Raw genomic sequence first — 18,405 nt, 5'->3', positions numbered from 1 at the left:
AAAATTTGTCTGGAAATACGTTTATATATAAATTTGACACATAAAAATTGATGTTTATCTGAAATATCTGCCATTTTCTGAATAATCGTTCAATTTTTACTCTTTCTTTTTTTTATCAAACATGCCACAAAACGATCCATTTTTGACTTGAATTTTTTTATTTTCAACTTTGCTATAATGTTTTTTCAATTTCTTGAACATTTTATTTCATAATTTTTGTTAGTAGTTATTATAGATAATTATCTAAGGTTAATTTTTTGGTGACATTATTCTCCATTACGTTTTTTACGAAAACAATATTGGTAGGTTTGTGTTCCTCTTTACAATTCCAATAAATGCTATTTAATACTGTTCTTTTGCAAAATTAGTGCAAAATGTTTTCTTCAGTTTTCTTTGCGAATTTAAATTTTGCAACTTCTTGACAAAAGTGAAAAATGGACATCTCAACTAGACAATTTTTTTTTATTTTGTCTTATATAACACCATTTTTTTTAAATTTATATTAATACATATATTATAATGCTCGCCGGCGCCGAAGGGGTTTAATGATGAAGAAGGAATAATGTTGACCATTGTCAATGTGATTTCCCGCTCCCTCCTTTGCCTAATCGAACCCGGGTAATCGTTTGCTTGTTATTTACAAAAATGGAAGGAAAGAATTCGGAATCGGACTAAAAGCGGTAGACTAATAAAATTGGAGTCAAGAAAACATAAATTTCTGGCCCAAAGACTTTTGGCCTCCCAAGTCCCATGATCAGAAACCTGTGGACTTTTCAAGAGGCTGGCATATTGATTCTAAAGACAGAATAGTCCATCACTGCAACATCACCAGACTGTCATTGAAGCTAGTGGAAACAAATTCGAAGATAATAATCTTCATAATGTATAACTAAAAAAGTAAATTTATGAGATTTTCGTCTACAACCTCATTCTAATATTATTGGTCATGGTTATTTGAGGCAAAATCAAAGTAGTCAAAGACTTTTCGATCACGGTGTTACTTTACTAAAGCTGGGTTACCACATCTATCATACGTGTACACATAATGCAATTTTAACAAAAGCTACGTAAATTTATTGAAAATATTTCCGCACTGAAATTTTGTCTCAAGCCGTTCGCTGAAACGATTAAAAATTGAGTCTCGTTGCACAAAAATCGCAGAGCGGGTCGAGACAGGTAATAAGCCCAAGTACATTGCTTAGAGGTTCAGCGTGAACGTCAAGGCCGTTTACAAGATTAAGGACATTTTGAGGAAGGAATAAATGAGTTTCAGAGATAGAAAGAGATCAGGGAGGCCAAGAACAACAAAAACATCAGTTAAGATCGAGGGGCCCTAGTTCTGATTGAAGCTAACCTTTCAACGTCAACCAGGAGGCCCTCAAGGGAGCTCAAAGTTTATGGGAAGGTTATGATGTAGTTTTTGATGGAGGTCATGTAGGATATGTAGTTCGTTTCCTAAAATAAAATAAAAACAAATTTCCACGCAATTGGAAAATGAAAGGTTGCGTGATACAATTAAGTAAAGGATATGTCCGAAAAGCAAAAGGAGTAAAGGCCCAGTATCAGTTTGTAATTTGCAGGAAATGAGCAAAAAAAGCAGACAACAAATTACACTGTGTATTTTATTTGTTACGAGGCAACTAGATTGTCCTATTTTAGCAGGTCCTTCAAAAAGAGAAGAAAGAGGAAACTCTTGTTTATTTCTCTTTCTCTCTCTTTTTTTTTTTGAAGGAAAGTTTATCATGATATGTCATCTCTGTTTCTTCTTAATTAAAGTCTGATGAAAGTTTGATTATTTTTCACACGTAAAAAAAATAAGATTCCACAAGTAAAAACAACCGGGTATAAACACTTTTTCTACTTTAATTTTTACGGATATAATTAAACAGTCTCTTCTATGCATTTGAATATGTAATATGTGTGTAAATACCTACATCATGTCGTTACCTTTATTGCATCTGGCACCCTTTCCTCATTCGAAAAGAAACATAAAAAAGGGTCAAAATGAATTGCTAGCTTCTCAACTAAATAATTACCGAGTGATCCATTAAAATCTGAATACTTTGTTATAATTTATTAATTAACAATATGGTTTCAACAAAATTAATACTATAAATAGATTTGTGTCTGAGTTCTCTTCATCATTAATGTTCCCTCCCTTAGTGGCCACTATGGCTTCCAGGCGGCGGCGGAAGGCCTGTCACGCACTGGAGATGTAGTCCTCTGTTATGGGCTACATCAGTGCTGTCTGACAGTGGCTTTGAGGAACTTGTTTTTTGGATTACGGACACTGCTGCCCTTCATCTCGATTTGCACCAAAATAAATTTAGTCGAGGGGGTTTGAATCAGGGTTGTAGGGGGCCAGAAGTGTCAAAAAAGAGTTCAAAAGACTTATTTAAAAGAGTCTTGTAACTGAAGAGATGGATTTCTGTCAATGCTGGTGTCAAAATTGATGTCTCCACCCTCAGAAGGCTCCTTCCACCCACTATTTTTATAGATCTCCGAACAGTTTGTTGTGAAACCCCAAGATCTCTTGCATGGCCCCTCATAGACTTGAGGGGATTGGCCCAAGCTGTTTTCTTTCACTCTTCAGGGACCAGTTTGGCCTTTTTGACGGAGCCCTCCTTCCTCTCCAACGTTTTAGACTTGCTGACGACGTAGACGGTGGTATTGTAGACGCCCAACTGCTTAGGGTGCACGAATGGAAATTCGTCAATCACGTGCAAGTTTCATTTTCTCGACTTGTACGTAAGCTAGAGAGCTCAGATTTGTTTTGTTTTCTAACTAATTATTTATGCTCTAATACGTCGAAATATGAATTAATTTCAATCACTCAACCTTTATTATTAATGGAATTAGTAAGTGTTCAGATTTTAATGTACCAGCCAGTATTATTTGATAATTGTTGAGGATGTCTCAGTGTTCACAGATTAACAACAAGAGCTAATCTAATTTGAATTTAACCAATCAACGTTCATAACACTGGTAGGGGAAAGGAAGGAAATGAATTTTATTGTGAATTTTTAAAACAATTTACACCAAAGATAGACGAAAATCCTTACTTTATAGGGAGAATTTAACACCACGACGACCTATAAATAGTGAGATAGCGCCTTGTCAACACAAAAAAAAATATATTACAGTACATTTCCTCGTCACTTGCTCATTTTTTGGCTTCTTTTCCCCTAATCAGTGTTCTGAACGTTGATTGGTTGCATTAGAATTAGTTCTTTTTAGGTGTTGTGATCAGTTCACAACGGTTATTACATTATAATTCGATGTAATAAGGAAGAAATGGCTAATAACTAGCAAATGATTTTGGGCATTTTACTAATTCTTTTTGGAGGGAGGAGGGAGGTTACGAGTTACAATGAAAAAACGATGTCTCAAAGAACATAAATTAAAGATTGATCATTTTAAAAGATTTTTGAGCATCTTGTATGGTGAATTAGGGTTGATAAAATATGAGTTTTCCAATATCAAGTTAGAAATTTGTCACACGTGCGGTTTGAAAGGAAAAAAAACATTAATTTTGCTTTTGCTCCTAGTTGAAAATTATATTTATCGAAGTTATTTTTCTTCTGTTACAAATATATTTCCAAAATTAAGTCTGTATTTCTTGTCAGCTGTCGATTATCTTCCTCTCATTATTGCTCAGCATGGCTTTTTTTTTAAATAAACAAATAAATGGTGTAATTCAGTTATGCTGTTTTTATTAATTTTCATAAGTTGACTCTTGTAATATTTCAAGCAGCTGACTCTACGTATTATCAGGGGCGTCCGCAGGGGTGCACTTTAGCCCCCCAAATAATAATAATTTTTAAATAACAAATAAATATAAGTATAAATAATAATACAAAAATAATAATTAGATTTTTTAAATTATATCGATTAATTAAACTGTTTCGCAAATTTCGAGAACATAAAATGCTTCATATCAAATATTGAAAGAAACAAAAGTTGCTTCAATTCTTATCAGATTCATTTTTTAAATAAAAAAGTTGGTTTGAATATAGGATATTTGTACCTCTGTCTTATTATATTTATGACTAATAGAGGACGCTCGCGTAGCAGGGCTGAACATATGGGAATAGAAACAAAGAATGAAGCTTAGTTTTTTATTGCTTGGTTTAAAAAAATTACATTTTCTGTTTTTAATGTTAAAAATTTCAAATTTTGCCCGGCCTTAGGATTTGTTGAAATGACCAATTAAGAATCCTTCTCCCTGTTTTTAAAAATATCTATTATAATTTTAATTTTGTTCCTTTAATTGGTTAGATGGAGTTGCACTGATTAAGTATAAGCAAACATTATAATAATACAATTACTCCAACTAACCCAGGAATCTTGTGTGAAGTCCATATGCTATATATAAACAGTATATTTCTTTCTCTAGGAATAACCGGGGCGCGAACTTACACACATTGAGTTAACTAGAATAATTTCTCCCATGAGCTACGTCTATTTCCTTCTATAGTTTTTGTTTTGTCATTAAAATTTTTGCTTCGTCCGAGGATTTGATCAGATGACCACTTTTAGAAAATAACTTCTCGTTTTTAATCACCAAAGATTTTTAATTTTTGGTTTGTTCATAAATTTAATCTTTAAAATCTATAGCACCATGTTTCCATGTTGATTTACGGATTTTTTTAACATCAACAAAATACACACGATTTTCATCATTAGTCCTGACAGCAGCCAATCACGTGAAATTTTAGTTTCGTCGATTCCGCTCTGCACCACGCTCTGAAAGGTGATTGTCAAAGATGTAGATAAAATAACGGAAATCGTAAAGTCCGACCGTCATTTAAGCACTCTTTTAATTACCAAAGATAAATCAGGGGGGTTCGCAGGGGGTGAGCTGGAGGGGGTGGAGCCCCCCCCCACGCAATTAAGGAATTTTTACTTTCTATTAGAAAATTTAATATTTGTAATTTAATTGAACTTTTCAATTTTTTTTCGAAAAAATTTAATTTTCTCTGAAGAGCTATGGATTTTGGAAATTTTGATAAAAAAATTGCATATTTGAAATTTATTTTTTTGTCAACAATTGTGGATTTTTGAGTTTTTTTTTCAAATGAATTAATTTTTTGTGAATAGCTGTGGATTTTTGAAATTTTTTTCCAAAAGATCTAATTTTTTGCGAATAGCTGTGGATTTTTGAAAAAAAAAATCAAAAATTTAAAAACCAAACCCCCCCTAAAAATATAATTGGGCAGACGACCCTTGAAATAGATTTAAAAAAATCCATTAAAAATAATGGATATATTTTTGCTACACCAATTACTTATGTTTATGATGTGTAAGAATTTTACATAAGCTTTTAGAGAAAGGCTATCCCTGAGTCCTGAACAATACATAACCCTAAAATAATATCAGAATATATTCGATATAATCAAATATACTTTGTACATACAAAGGCGTCTAAGGAAAAATAATTCATGCAGACAATATTATCATAAGAAACACAAGCATACAAAATAATAAGTAACCGGTTTCTTAACTTATAATTCATTTTTATATCGAAGAAGCTGTGAAATAAAATTAAGATATGGATAAAAAAAGTGTTGGAATTGTTGGTTTTGGAAATTTAGGTATGTTTTAGAGTTCAATTGATATATTTATTTGACAAAACGATTGCAACAAATCTCTCATGATTTTTCCCTGTTTACGTATAGGGCCTACAAAATCATAAAAATTTGTTCTATTCCATAAATTTAAATTGAAAGTTTTTCTGTGTTTATTTCAACATAATGGTACTACTCTGAGTACGTTCACATGACTTTCAAAGCCTTAGGTTATTATTTTAAGTAGATACTATTATTTGCAGGTAAACATTTATACGAATTCATCAATGAGTCCCCAAACCTTAGAGTGGCATTTGTGTGGAACCGAACCGCCTCTGTTTTTGACTCTTCGTTAAAAGTACCTAAAGACCTCATACTTCATCACTTGGAAGATATTGTATTGAGACAACCTGATATCATTGTAGAAGTTGCTCATCCAAATATAACCCATAAATATGGTGAATTATTTCTTAAAAATGCGGATACAATGCTGGGATCTCCCACAGCATTGGCGGATCCCATTCTAAAAGCAAAGCTTTTAGCTGCTTGTAAGATGCATGGTCTTTATATCCCTAGTGGAGCTTTTTGGGGTGGTGAAGATATTCGAAAAATGGCTGATAGCAATACACTTAAGGGATTGACGGTCACCATGACAAAACATCCGAGTAGTTTCAAGCTGAATGGACACTTGAAAGATTTGAATGATAAAGTTTCGGATGTAGCAGTGGTATTATATGATGGCCCCGTGAGAAAATTATGCCCTTTAGCACCAAATAATGTGAACACAATGGCGGCAGCAGCCGTTGCCGCTCATAACTTGGGATTTGATAAAGTCCGAGGAAGGCTGATAGCTGATCCTGGGTATGTGTCATCATTATTGCCAATATTTATTTAAAAAAGTCATAAATACAATATTACCTCATTTTATTCTTAATGCATAGGCTCTTAGATTGGCACGAAGTTAGAGTGGATGTAATTGGTCCCTTGCAGGAAGATGGAAATCATTTTTCAGTTGAGACCATTAGGAGAAATCCTGCCAAACCAGGTGCAGTTACTGGCTCTGCAACATATGCGTCATTTCAGTCATCTCTTAATAGAGTAGGTGGCTGCGGTCCAGGATTTCACTTATGTTAAGGGTATACATATTATTTAATCAGATAAGGTTGATAAATTGGTGTGAAAGTAACCTTTATGCATACCTTCAAAATTTGTATAATAATATGAAGAATGATTTTAATGTGAGATGAACGATAAAAAAAAATACAACTCGAGTTAATAATATAGCGATAATCTTTTATTTAATTTAATAAAAATAAACCTGAACAGTGAACAATATATATGTATGTATTTTAAAAGTAACAACTCATAAATAACTAATTATAGTTATTATATAAATATAAATAACCCCTACAAAAAGTTATAAAATCGTAAAATGTATAGTGAAAAAATAACTTTTGACAATTATGACAAATGATTTACTCAAGCTTAATTGATAGATGAGATCACTACTCTCTGGCCACACATCTGCATCCACATCCTGTAGGACACTGATCATGAGTTCTAAACCACTCAACTATATGCCCAAGATGACCCCCATGATTACAATAAATGCATACGCTTGTGACCCCTCTACAAGGTAACTGACAAAGAGAACAAGAAGACACGGATCCACCATCATTGCAGTACCTACAGCAACTTCCTCCCCGAATAGTTCGTAAACACGATGGACATTGTCGAGTTGTAAAAACAATATAGCTGGAAGTATCTTGAATGGCCATGGAACTTCGTCGTTTGCGAACTTGAGTAGCTTTTGAATTAAGACCCATACGTAATAGAAGCTCAGCATAGGCTCCCTTCACATCATCGTACAACTTGTTTTTTGAGGGATCCAAAAGCATGAGATCCTTCTTTTTATCTAAAACTTTTTCTTTTCTGTGATCCTCGTTTAAAGAAGATTTAAGACTATCAGCAAAACTCTTTGCGTAATCATCCAAAGACTGCGTATCTGAGTTTGATCTAAAAATGCATTATGTATTATAATTACAATACTACTCATTAAATAGTTACGTACCTAGAATGTTTGATGTTTGATGAGGATGATAAAATATCTAGTGCAATATCTCGACCAGTGTCCACGGAGCATTCAGATTTGCTGTTATTCTTTCTTCTTCTAACATCCCACATATTTAATACTGCTGGCTGTTGTTCCTCATCCTCGTTCGAGTTAGAATTCTCAGTTAAAAGTTTGTCGTTTTCCTCATAAAAATTGCATAGGAGAAGCCCAGCTGTTTGCAAATCCTGCTGTCGTATATAATGCGAGATAAGAGAATCCAATAGTTTTCTTCCAAAAGGATGTTGCGCCCAGGGAAGGTCAATGTCAAAGAATTTTTTCATTTCCTCGTCGTCTTGAGTATTCTTTTGAGTAGGGCAAGAACAAATCGAATTGATTTGTACTTTATGTTTGAGGCGGCACAACTCTTTTTGCTTGCGAAAACTTTTCAGTTTATCTTGAACTTGCGCACATATTGATACAATTGCCCATGTTTTAGCAATATCATGACGACCAATGGATGCTGCTAGATTTGCGTTTGTTGAACAGGCCTCCGTTACTGTTGTTTCTTCATCAGCAATTAAACACCTAAATTAATTACATCATGTAGTAGTAAGGCCCAATAACACCAGTACAAATATTATTCTTTAAATACCCCACCTCTCTCCCAGATATTTACTGACAGAAGATATCGATAAAACATCATATATCGTAATTTGATAACCACTTTCAGGAACACTCTCAGATGAAGTGGATATTGAAGACTTTGTCCCTTGAAAATGCCGTGTTGTCATTCCTGAATTTTGAATAACACCCGGAACGCCCATAAGAGAGACAGATCGCGAGAATCGAACTCCACGTCTCGTTTTCATGGTTGAGGGTTGTCCATAATATCCAGGAGGTGGATTGGTGGCCGACATGGCACGAGGGGTTTTGGTTTGTGTTTTGGGCTTGTTCTCAATGGGTATCTTGTAAATGAAAAAATAAAAAAAAATGATAATTGTTCATCCATCACAATTTGATTTAATACCATTATAGTAGGTGAAAATCCGAAACAAACAAGCTGACCCATACCACAAAATCTTGCTCCAGAAGTACGCGGAAAAGGTATGTTTGTATCTTGATATACTCCAATCATATCCGTTGGTGAGGGAATTTGATTCTTTAAACTCTTCATCATGAAAGAAGAAAGATTATCCCTTATAGTTTCTTGTTACATAAATATTATTTCAGTATCACCTCAGTTTCAATTTGGTAAATATTCTCAATGGCAGTTTCAAACTGCCTTAAACACATTTCGAGACAAAAACGAGCCTTTGCCGCTTGCTGATGGGCAGTTAATTTCAACTTTCTCAGTAGTTGAGTTCTTATTTCGGAGTCAAGTGTGGTTGGATTCATAAAAGAAAATAAGGGAGCACTTGAACCTGGATAATTCGCAGGGAATTTAATGTGAAGTGCAATGTTATGATTTAAGGTCTCAGCTGTAATAATACAATATCTTTCATTCAAGTCCAGCTTTTCTAAAATAAGTCGATCTCCAAAATTGAGCAAAGAGAACTCCTACAAAAGTAATTTAAAAAAATCTTTTGTAAATTATCAATTATTCTCCATCAATACACTTACTTGTTGCAAATTTGTTTGATTTTTAAAGTTGGGTAATGAAGTATTCATGGATTCGAATTTTTCATCTTCATCTGTATCATCTTGAATTGAATCGATCACAGTATCTAAGTTGGAAGATAAAGAAGATGACATGATTGGTTCTGAATGTCTAAGAGGCCGGGAGCTAGAAGCAGCCTCTTTTCTAACAACATCTTCTGTTGCTTCACGGCCAATTTCTTCTTTTTGAGGAGCTTCTAATGATCCACATAGTGAACGAATTTTATCACCCAATGTCCATATTCTTAAAGAGTTATCCTTCGACCAAGTTACTAATTGGTGATGGGACATCGACTCATTCCCATTATCCTCCATATCATCAGACAAGTATATACGATCCTCATAAAAATAGTCTGACTTTCTCCAAGCGAACTCCATGATCATGTCAATATGGCCACTAAAAACATGTTCAGGGGCTGGGTCAGGGACTGAAGCATTACTTATATTCCATAACATCAAATTATTTTCACAACGTTGGATGGTGTGCATGGTGAGAGTAACGAGACCATCACCGCCGAAAGGGGTGAAACGAACTTTCCACGCAGGCACTTGAGGAAGTCTAATAACATTGATGGGTGACCGCGTATTTGAAAGATCCCACACTTTCACAGTAGAATCTTGAGATGATGTCACCATAATTCCAGAGCGAATAGGTGAAAAGTCTTATGGGCACGAAAAAATATATAATTGGCATTCTTTACACTTGTAAAAAAGTTAATGAACAAAATAATTAATTGATAGATACTTAAAAGTACATCTTTCAGCAGCATTTGCGTAAATATTTAATAATAAATTTTAAAAGTAATGTAAAGAATGCAAATTGAGCCTGCCTAAAGAATAAATTTTGGATAGATGAGCATTAGTATATGAAAAAGTAGGCTGTGAGGCATGTCGAATGTCCCATAATTTAATTTCCCCTTCATGTGCACTAGCTAGTAACTGCTGGCCACCGTGCGGAAATTTTTCCCATTTGATTTGTGCTGCAGATGAAACGGATGAAAGAGTAAGAGACGGCTTTCGAATTTCTCGAATATCCCACAAATGAATAAAACTATCACTTCCAGATGATGCCAAATTGTCTCTTAGTGTAGGATGCCAGGCTAAATCGTTGAGTACGTGGCAATGGGCTTTAACATTTGCTATCAGGTTCATGTCTCTTAAGCCTGACCAATCGATCAATTCAATTCGGTCGTTTGATGACAATGCACTAAGCTCCTCTGAAAATAATAAATATAGACGAAAATGTATATCGTTCAATAATTAATTTGTTGTCAACTGGATAATGATGGAGTCATTAACAAAGACTTTTCTAATACAGTCTTTGTTCTAAACACGCTTAATTATTAATTAGTTATTATGACATAGTTATGTTTCTCTTAAGTAATGAGAATATTAGTTGATTTCTTATTATAATTTTTATATCACATTAACTAATATGGACTTTATGAATGAATTCATTAACTTTTCTGCAAAATAAACATATTCTAAAGAAAGAACCAAGAAATAAACCTCTAAATGGATGAAATTCTAGGGCTGACACATCATATTTGCAGGTTGTTCGACGAATCTTTTTGTCTAATTTTCTTTTTTTATTGAGATTGATGACACCATAGGAACGTCGACCCGCAATTAAAGCCAATGAGCCCGTACAATTTAGCCCCATGGTGTTGCAACCCGATAATTCACGATATTCGTACGAGGACATCATCTTGTCTACTCTAAATTATTATACTCTTATCTACCAACAACGTCTGCAACTAGTTACTACTCCTCAACTAAAATAAAATAAATAAATATTTTACTTTTGTTGTTGGTGAAGTGTGACGTCAGAGAAAACAAAGCAGGTGTTTTATTATTTATTTATTATTATGAGTAGTAGTAGTAGTGTTGGATTCGAGCTAATACTTTTAAGTTCGATTTTTTTAGTATTGAGTCAAGTCGAATTCAAAGAAAATATTTCTAAATTGAATTGATGAGATGACTATAAGGCATTCAGTAGTTAATTAAAGGATGTAGATAATTCTGGGCTGGATTGAACACGTTGGAGAGCATATTTGGCCGGAGGCCATAGATATGGAGACCCCTGATCTACAATAGTCTATTATGAAAGCTAAATTGAGGGCATGGAACTACGTAGCTTAGGAGAAATTATTCTTTTGAACTCTATGCGCGTAGGTTCGATTCCTGTTTGCTCCTAGAGAAGAAAATATACATTATGTATATGTGCTTCAAAGACCATTCCTAGGTCAGATGAAGTCATTTTAATACTATAATGTTTAAACTCCATTTGAACGAGTTTAGTAGAGTATTTCATTGAATATTTTAAATGGGTTTGAGTAATTTTCAAAAAATGTTGAATTTAGTTAAGTTAAGTTTTTTTCGAATTCAAGTAGTACTCGAATCTAACACTAATTATTAATTATAGTAAGATTTGCCCCGGGGATGAGACCTAACTCAACGAGTATGATTTATCAAACAAGTGCTTACTTAGTTATAAATAAATAATAATTGATAATATATTGTGTACTTGGAAAAATATTTAAATAAGTCGAGCTAGGATTATGATGTCAAAACAAAGCAGGGAGAAAAATTAAAAGGACGATATGGAATGAAGAACTAAGCATGTGTGCAAAGATTAGTATGTTATTTCTGCACTAGCCATAAATAATAATAATAAAACAAGCGGCGAAACGAAGATCACGTGATCAATTATTGGCTTAATTTAGTTGGCTACTAGACAACTTGTTTCTCCACTGATGGTCCATGAATTTCCTAAATAAAAATTACTTAAGCAATCCATAGTTAATCGAAGGTGCCATGAATGACTAACTACGCACCTCTATTAATTCACCCCTTGAATTGAATTAAGCAAGGTTAATTCTGTGAAGGGGAGAAAAAAAACATACGACCGATAGGAAAATGATAAAATAACTTTATTTGTGCAAATTCAAAAACGACATCCCGTGAGGGAAAACGTTTTCTCGTAGATAGCCGAGGAAAATGCTCCTATAGTCCTAAGTGAACGAAAATTTCGTTACTTTATGGCTATATAGATAGCTAAGTGTATGGCCGGCTGATAGCTAGATCATGACTATTGTAAGCTGCTGATGAATTAAGCAAATTATAGCTACAAAAATATTCGTGTGTGCGACCCTCGTCTGTTACCTTTACATAACATATTATTTAACTCATTAGCCTAATTCAAGAATATAAAGGATTCAGCATGATTCCAGTGGGTAGAAAAGCGCTTCCAGGATCTGGAAAGGATGAGAAAGGCACATGGGCCTTTATAAAAACCCTTTATTCGAATGAATATCGTTGGTCCGTAGTGAAGAGTATAGGACTGTTTTTATTCGGAATTTACTTGTCCAAAGAAGTGAAAGAGGCCTACACAAACCCTCAACCCTTATCTTAAAATCAATAGCTCTTTTAATCATTACGTGTCGGATGTTCTCCTCCCTCTTTCAGAATGAGGAAATATCAATATTCAATGTAGTAAATTTCATGCTGAAATAAATGTTTAATTTGTCTTTTATTTTTGAAGCTATGTTAATGTTCAATCCAATTGTTAAATAATAATTTGTCAATAAAAATACTCAAAATCTACCTAATTCATCTGCTCTTGATTAATTATTAATGAAGCATCCCTCAGCCCGATGGGCTATAATACCAAATCCTATAAATTTATTTCTTGTATTACCCATATTAATATTAATTAATAACTATTCATAAACTCCATAATTTTAACGTTGGTTGTCCAACGTTACAAGAAACATCTTATTTTATTTGCAAAACTCAATGAAAATTACTCTTATGTCTGAAGACTATGAATAAATATATCTATTTTTGTAGATAAAAAAATTGAACTTTGGATTATTTGAGCAATAATTCTCATTGGAACTAAGGTTTTGCTCTTATCCGTATTTGACTGTGTTATGTAAGAAATATATACATAGCAAATATTCAATGTACAAATTGGTACGTTAGTTATTCTGAAGTAGGTACTCATATATTATATGAAAAAAATGACTTCCAAGTTCCACATTGTACATACTAAATATTTGAACTTCGTTATTTTATTAGTAGAACGAGTAAAATTAGTAGATGTTTAATAGTAATGGCAAACCCATTTTTGAATTATTAAAACAATTGATCTTTCTTTCGTATGATGATAATGAAATGACTATAGGTACCGAATATAAAGAGATTTGTTTTCAAATTAATTATTTATCTATTAGACAACCAAACGAATACATCCTATAATAATCTCTAATATTGGATCTCTTTGGGGGGAGTACCTAATAGCTTCTCATAGATACTGTACAGGTTCAGAGCCGTTTTTACTGTGAGTGGGTCTTTTTATTAACAATATATAAAATACGCGTTTCCTTACTTTTTACAACAAGTTCATCGCGGTATCTCTTTTTATATGGCATTCCTAGCTGGCAGACATGTTAAACCACGTTTAATTTCAAACTTAATTTGATCTTTTTAGGGCTTTAAAATTAATTATAAGACTCAGTGAATAATTATCGAGCCTTATATTAATTGTCCACAAAATTCCAAACATATCTTTTAATATAATATTGAGCAATATGTAATGTATGACCCTTTAAAAATGGTTATTTTAAAACATATGTGTGCCACCGTTGTACACATTGACAGTTTGAAAAAGTTATTGTGTACCTTATGGTGTGTACAAGTTGTACGAGTTGCAACTTGTACATTATTCAATTACAACATGAGCTTATTCTATTTACCAACTATTACTTGATGCTATCATTTGATTTTTATCTATTAAAATTACATGGTTATTATATCTTTGTGAGTAATATAATTGTGGACATTTGAACTAAATAATAAGATAGTTATATTTTTGTAATTTGTATTAAAATAGTCAAAAACTAAGTCACTAGTGTATCGATCATCCATATAATATTCAGTTATTACATTATCGTCATCCCAAGGACTGTATATCCTTCATTTAAAATTAGTCATCTCAATTTTTAAGTAGTATTTTGTACAAAATCGCAAAATATATATTATGTATAAAATTAATCAAAGAACTTTGCTTGTCACCGTATTAAATTCAATTAATTTGGAATGCATGACATATTATGAAATTATAATTACAAATAATAATGAATGAATACATCGATTTGTCATGATAATACAGTGTTATAACAGCAGTAACACAAACAATATTTGGTAATATGAGCTATAGATTCATTATCAAATTAGTCTATTTATTCTTTATTTATTTGAGCTTCGACAACACAGTATGCTGATACTTCAAATTTTTAATGCGTACACTAATTATTCATTTAGGCTTCGTGAGCAAAACTCGGAACAATGATCCGAATGAATGAAAGGTGCTATTACAAAAAAAAAAAAAAAAAAAAAAAAAAAAAAGCCTGCAGAATGAGTGCAGCTGTTTAAGAATATCGATCCACTTGTCGGTTATTGTATTAGATTATTAGTAGATAGCTGTATTAGCATCATCCTCACTGAGATGTCTAAAATTGTTTTAAAAAGTTTATCGATTCTCCTAGGGGTTTTTTTCATCTTCCTGGGAACCCTAAAAATAACCCCAAAAATAAGTCGGGACCTACATAAGGACTTAAGAACTGAGTACGCAAAATACGCCAGAGTATTTCCATTTATTAAACTACTAGAGGTTAAACTCCCATCTAAATGGTATCGCAGAACGGTTGGAGGTCTTGAAATCCTATGTGGGATCATCATGTGTGCAGTGCCTCATCGAAAATGTAAAAACGTTGCTAATATCCTATTACTAGGGTTTAAGACCCTAAATGTCTACTCCCATTGGGCAATCAATGACGCTTTTGAGCGGACTGCTCCATCACTAGTATTTTTTCTTATGTTATGTTGTCGACTTGTAGTGGATTGGCAGCTCTCTAAGAAGAAGGAGAAAGATCCTCTCATCTCCGCATCCACTCCTTCAGCAACAAAGAAAGATCAATAGACATCTAATATACATAAATAAAAGAATGGGCATTTTGAATTCTTAATAGACAAATTCCCATATATACATAGAACGTATGAATGCATAATTATAGGTGTAGATAACTTAAATAACGATACATTTGCCTTTAATTTCATTTTAAAATCCAATACACAAAAATTCTTTGAATCATAAATATAAAGAAAGACAGTATGCAAGTAACTAATTTAACAATATCGAATAAAGAACAATTTATCAATAACAGTTTCAGTCATTTTTATTTACTATAGACTCTTTACTTTTTAATGACTTAATTAATAACATATACATATATAATGATAACGCTAGTTATTCAATGGGTAAACAATTTAGAAATAAGTTGAAATCTAAAGATAAATGCCAGTATGATATACTGTTCATAGATTAATGGGCTCAAAATAAACAATCGCTACGTTTGGAGTTATTATCTTAATATGGCTTTAAGATATAATAAAGCATTTCTTGAGGCCATATTTTGTGACTCCTCCTTATTAGATCCCAATCCCACGATGACAATAACGGGGAAAACACCTAATTGAGCAATACAAAGATGATTTTGACTCTCAGTCTCTGTCACTTGAAAATCATACGCGATTTGAAATTCATGTACTTTTGATATATCAAATAAAAATTTTGTATAATCCACCTTGCTCATATCAAATATATTTGTTTCCATCAAGAAATTGTGAAGATCCTCGGACTTTGTCAATATCTTTTGAAAACATGCAATTTCTTTCCTACCAGCGGAATCCAGCGGTACCAATTTTACTTTTTTTTCTGGAGTTACTAATGTCTCCTTAGGGATGATGGGTTTGGATTCACTTACAGAAGTATTAAGAGAAGAAATAGGACTGCCACCCCTAAGGCTACTTTCTATCATTTCAATCATTTTCATAGAAGCCATCTTTTTTGCCTCTTTTTTTACAGAATTTTGACCCTCAGTTACTTTATCGCCGACTTTACATCGTGCTATATATATCTTATTAGACGCCATTTCTTCCTTAAATTCGTACTCTGGCGCGGGAAAACTCCATTTTGCACACATTTCATGCAGATTTCCAACATAGTTAACGTTAATAGGTGTTTCTATATGAATAGTAGACATATACTCATCTTTGACTGATGACGTCTCCATTGTCAAGGCAATATTATTTATCTCTGTTTCAACAACCTCACTTTTTACAACACTATTACGATCAAAGAAAGATTTGGCGGCATCATTTTTTGCCAACTTTTTGGTGTGACCAGATCCTCTATATTCCTCACCATTTACCTTCAGAAGGAAATGGAATAGAGGATTGTGTGGAGTCCCCTCTTGGGACTCCAGGATAAATTCTGATGCTAATTTATACTGCGATAGATATAAATGCAATTTTGCGACAAGGCAATTGAATGGCAGGGCCCCACGTTTGATAGCCGGACCAAAAGTAACATCATTCAAGTGGCTGTTCGAATCTAAAAATATGAATAAAGTTTAATAGTAACTAACTTTATTACTAATAATAAATTATAATACAAATTGAAACATATAGTACTTGAAGATAAAGTCAAAAGATAATACATTGATTCGATATCAATGTATTTCTTAGTCATTAATTTATTACCCTTGTGAGGACTTGGTGAGTTGTGATCTCTTAGAAGTTTACCATCCATCACGTTGATAAGACGTCTTCGCTTGTATTCGTTCTGCATTTAAGGGATCCCATAATATAATAATTAATATATATACTACACTTATTTTCTTACTCTTCAAAGTCGTTTCTAGTTGATCCTAAGTGGAGTTAATTGTTAGTTATTACAAAGACAACTCCTAGTCCTTGGTTGTTACCATCAACTAATCCTAATATTCTCTCCTGTCGAGATAGTACTTCAGAGTTTCCCCTTCCTTCTTTCAATAGTGACAAGGAGAGGTTGCAATAGCTTTTACTGTGTATCCTATGAAATTGTCGGAGTGTTTTCACTGACGTCATAAATTGCATCATTCATAAGTCATAACACAGAGCTAGGAACACCAAATTCTACCAATGAAATGAAGCCAAGAATATAATTTATCTTTGACTGCAAAATCCAGAACTGATCTCAGTTTTTTTTTTGGGTAATCAGGTTTCAGAAATATTTGAGATTATAGTAATTTGGAACTATTATCGTCGAGACCTTTGTCATCATTAAGACAATCATCAAATTTAAGTACGATGAATAAAACTGATGTAAAAGGGTTTCTCCTGATTATATAAATGTTTTTATTGTTTCTGAATCTTGTTTTGAACTCGAAATATTTCCATAGCGATAAGGAATACCGAATATCATAGCTTAGATTACAACAATTCACGATGAGTAGGGAATTTTCAATATATCAAATATAATTAGTAATTACTTTATTTTGAATTTGTACGAAGCGCAGTATTATATTGACATTGTCTGATTGTGATATTTAATTATTATTAAGTTTTACGGGTATGACGTCTTTATCATTACATTGAAATGGTAAAAGGTATGGTAAAAAGAATGTTACATAATATTTGCTTGTACACCCCCTTAAAAAATGAGATCACTCAAAAAATACAAAATCGAACCAAAATCCTTGGATATACATGGGGCCCTTCAAGACAAAGGCCAAAATTATCGTCAATCTCTATCAACTGATTATTCTTATTAACTCTTTACGTGTGCAGAAAATTGTACTTAAAGTAGCCAAAATTTATTGTCTTAAAAGAAATGGCTAGATTTTATTTGAAGGACCATATCGGGGTCAATATAAGTCTTTTAAATCAAACAATAGTTTAAAGTCTTGGGTATTTTAACTCATACCACAAGTTTGAATACAAGACTTATAATTGAGTCAAATATGTTTATGAAATATTGGACTTTGTGTATATATGATGTAAAAAAATAAATTAGGATTTTCTTTTCATAATTGATGTTTAAGATTGTTTTTATGTTAACACACCAAATATGTACTTTACTTTACTTATTAAGTATGAGGAGGTGAGCTTTAGCTACTCACGTTCTTCAAAATGTGTCATCCCCAGTCAGAGAAATAGACAAACGTTGCTTAAGTTTAATATAGAAAGACCAGTTCTTCGCTATAGGTTTTCACTAAAAATATATACAGGGTAGGGCGGCAA

At 32.9% G+C, this 18,405-nt stretch overlaps 3 protein-coding genes across 5 annotated transcripts; 1 reads left to right on the top strand and 2 right to left on the bottom strand.

Annotated features, from left to right (window-relative positions):
- The first annotated feature begins 5,447 nt into the window (after positions 1–5,447).
- On the top strand, positions 5,448–6,848 carry LOC121115273 (aspartate dehydrogenase domain-containing protein). Its single transcript, XM_040709481.2, has 3 exons — positions 5,448–5,594; positions 5,831–6,428; positions 6,509–6,848. The coding sequence occupies exons 1-3, from the start codon at positions 5,552–5,554 to the stop codon at positions 6,699–6,701; spliced, it is 834 nt and encodes a 277-aa protein (XP_040565415.1). The 5' UTR covers positions 5,448–5,551; the 3' UTR covers positions 6,702–6,848.
- Positions 6,840–11,071, bottom strand: LOC121115272 (GATOR2 complex protein WDR59). The gene is made up of 8 exons (XM_040709480.2): positions 10,786–11,071; positions 10,107–10,493; positions 9,241–9,938; positions 8,857–9,177; positions 8,648–8,788; positions 8,278–8,585; positions 7,639–8,205; positions 6,840–7,583 (listed from the first exon to the last, which is right to left on the bottom strand). Exons 1-8 carry the CDS (start codon positions 10,982–10,984, stop codon positions 7,073–7,075), a joined length of 3,132 nt encoding a protein of 1,043 aa, XP_040565414.1. The 5' UTR covers positions 10,985–11,071; the 3' UTR covers positions 6,840–7,072.
- Positions 11,072–15,500: 4,429 nt separating this feature from the next.
- On the bottom strand, positions 15,501–17,948 carry LOC121115271 (interferon-inducible double-stranded RNA-dependent protein kinase activator A homolog). Of its 3 annotated transcripts, XM_071887460.1 has the most exons (4): positions 17,655–17,931; positions 17,027–17,589; positions 16,885–16,966; positions 15,501–16,735 (listed from the first exon to the last, which is right to left on the bottom strand). In XM_071887460.1, exons 3-4 carry the CDS (start codon positions 16,931–16,933, stop codon positions 15,705–15,707), a joined length of 1,080 nt encoding a protein of 359 aa, XP_071743561.1. In that variant the 5' UTR covers positions 16,934–16,966; positions 17,027–17,589; positions 17,655–17,931; the 3' UTR covers positions 15,501–15,704. The 3 variants fall into 3 exon arrangements, with proteins under 3 accessions (XP_071743561.1, XP_040565413.1, XP_040565412.1); XM_040709479.2 differs by having other exon boundaries at positions 17,027–17,948; XM_040709478.2 differs by lacking the exons at positions 17,027–17,589; positions 17,655–17,931 and having other exon boundaries at positions 16,885–17,026.
- Positions 17,949–18,405: the final 457 nt, after the last annotated feature.

This window comes from Lepeophtheirus salmonis, chromosome 3, assembly GCF_016086655.4.
Source record: "Lepeophtheirus salmonis chromosome 3, UVic_Lsal_1.4, whole genome shotgun sequence".
Lineage (NCBI taxonomy): Eukaryota > Metazoa > Arthropoda > Copepoda > Siphonostomatoida > Caligidae > Lepeophtheirus > Lepeophtheirus salmonis.
The sequence above is the reverse complement of the archived record's forward strand: the minus strand, read 5'-3'. Positions and strand labels throughout refer to the sequence as shown.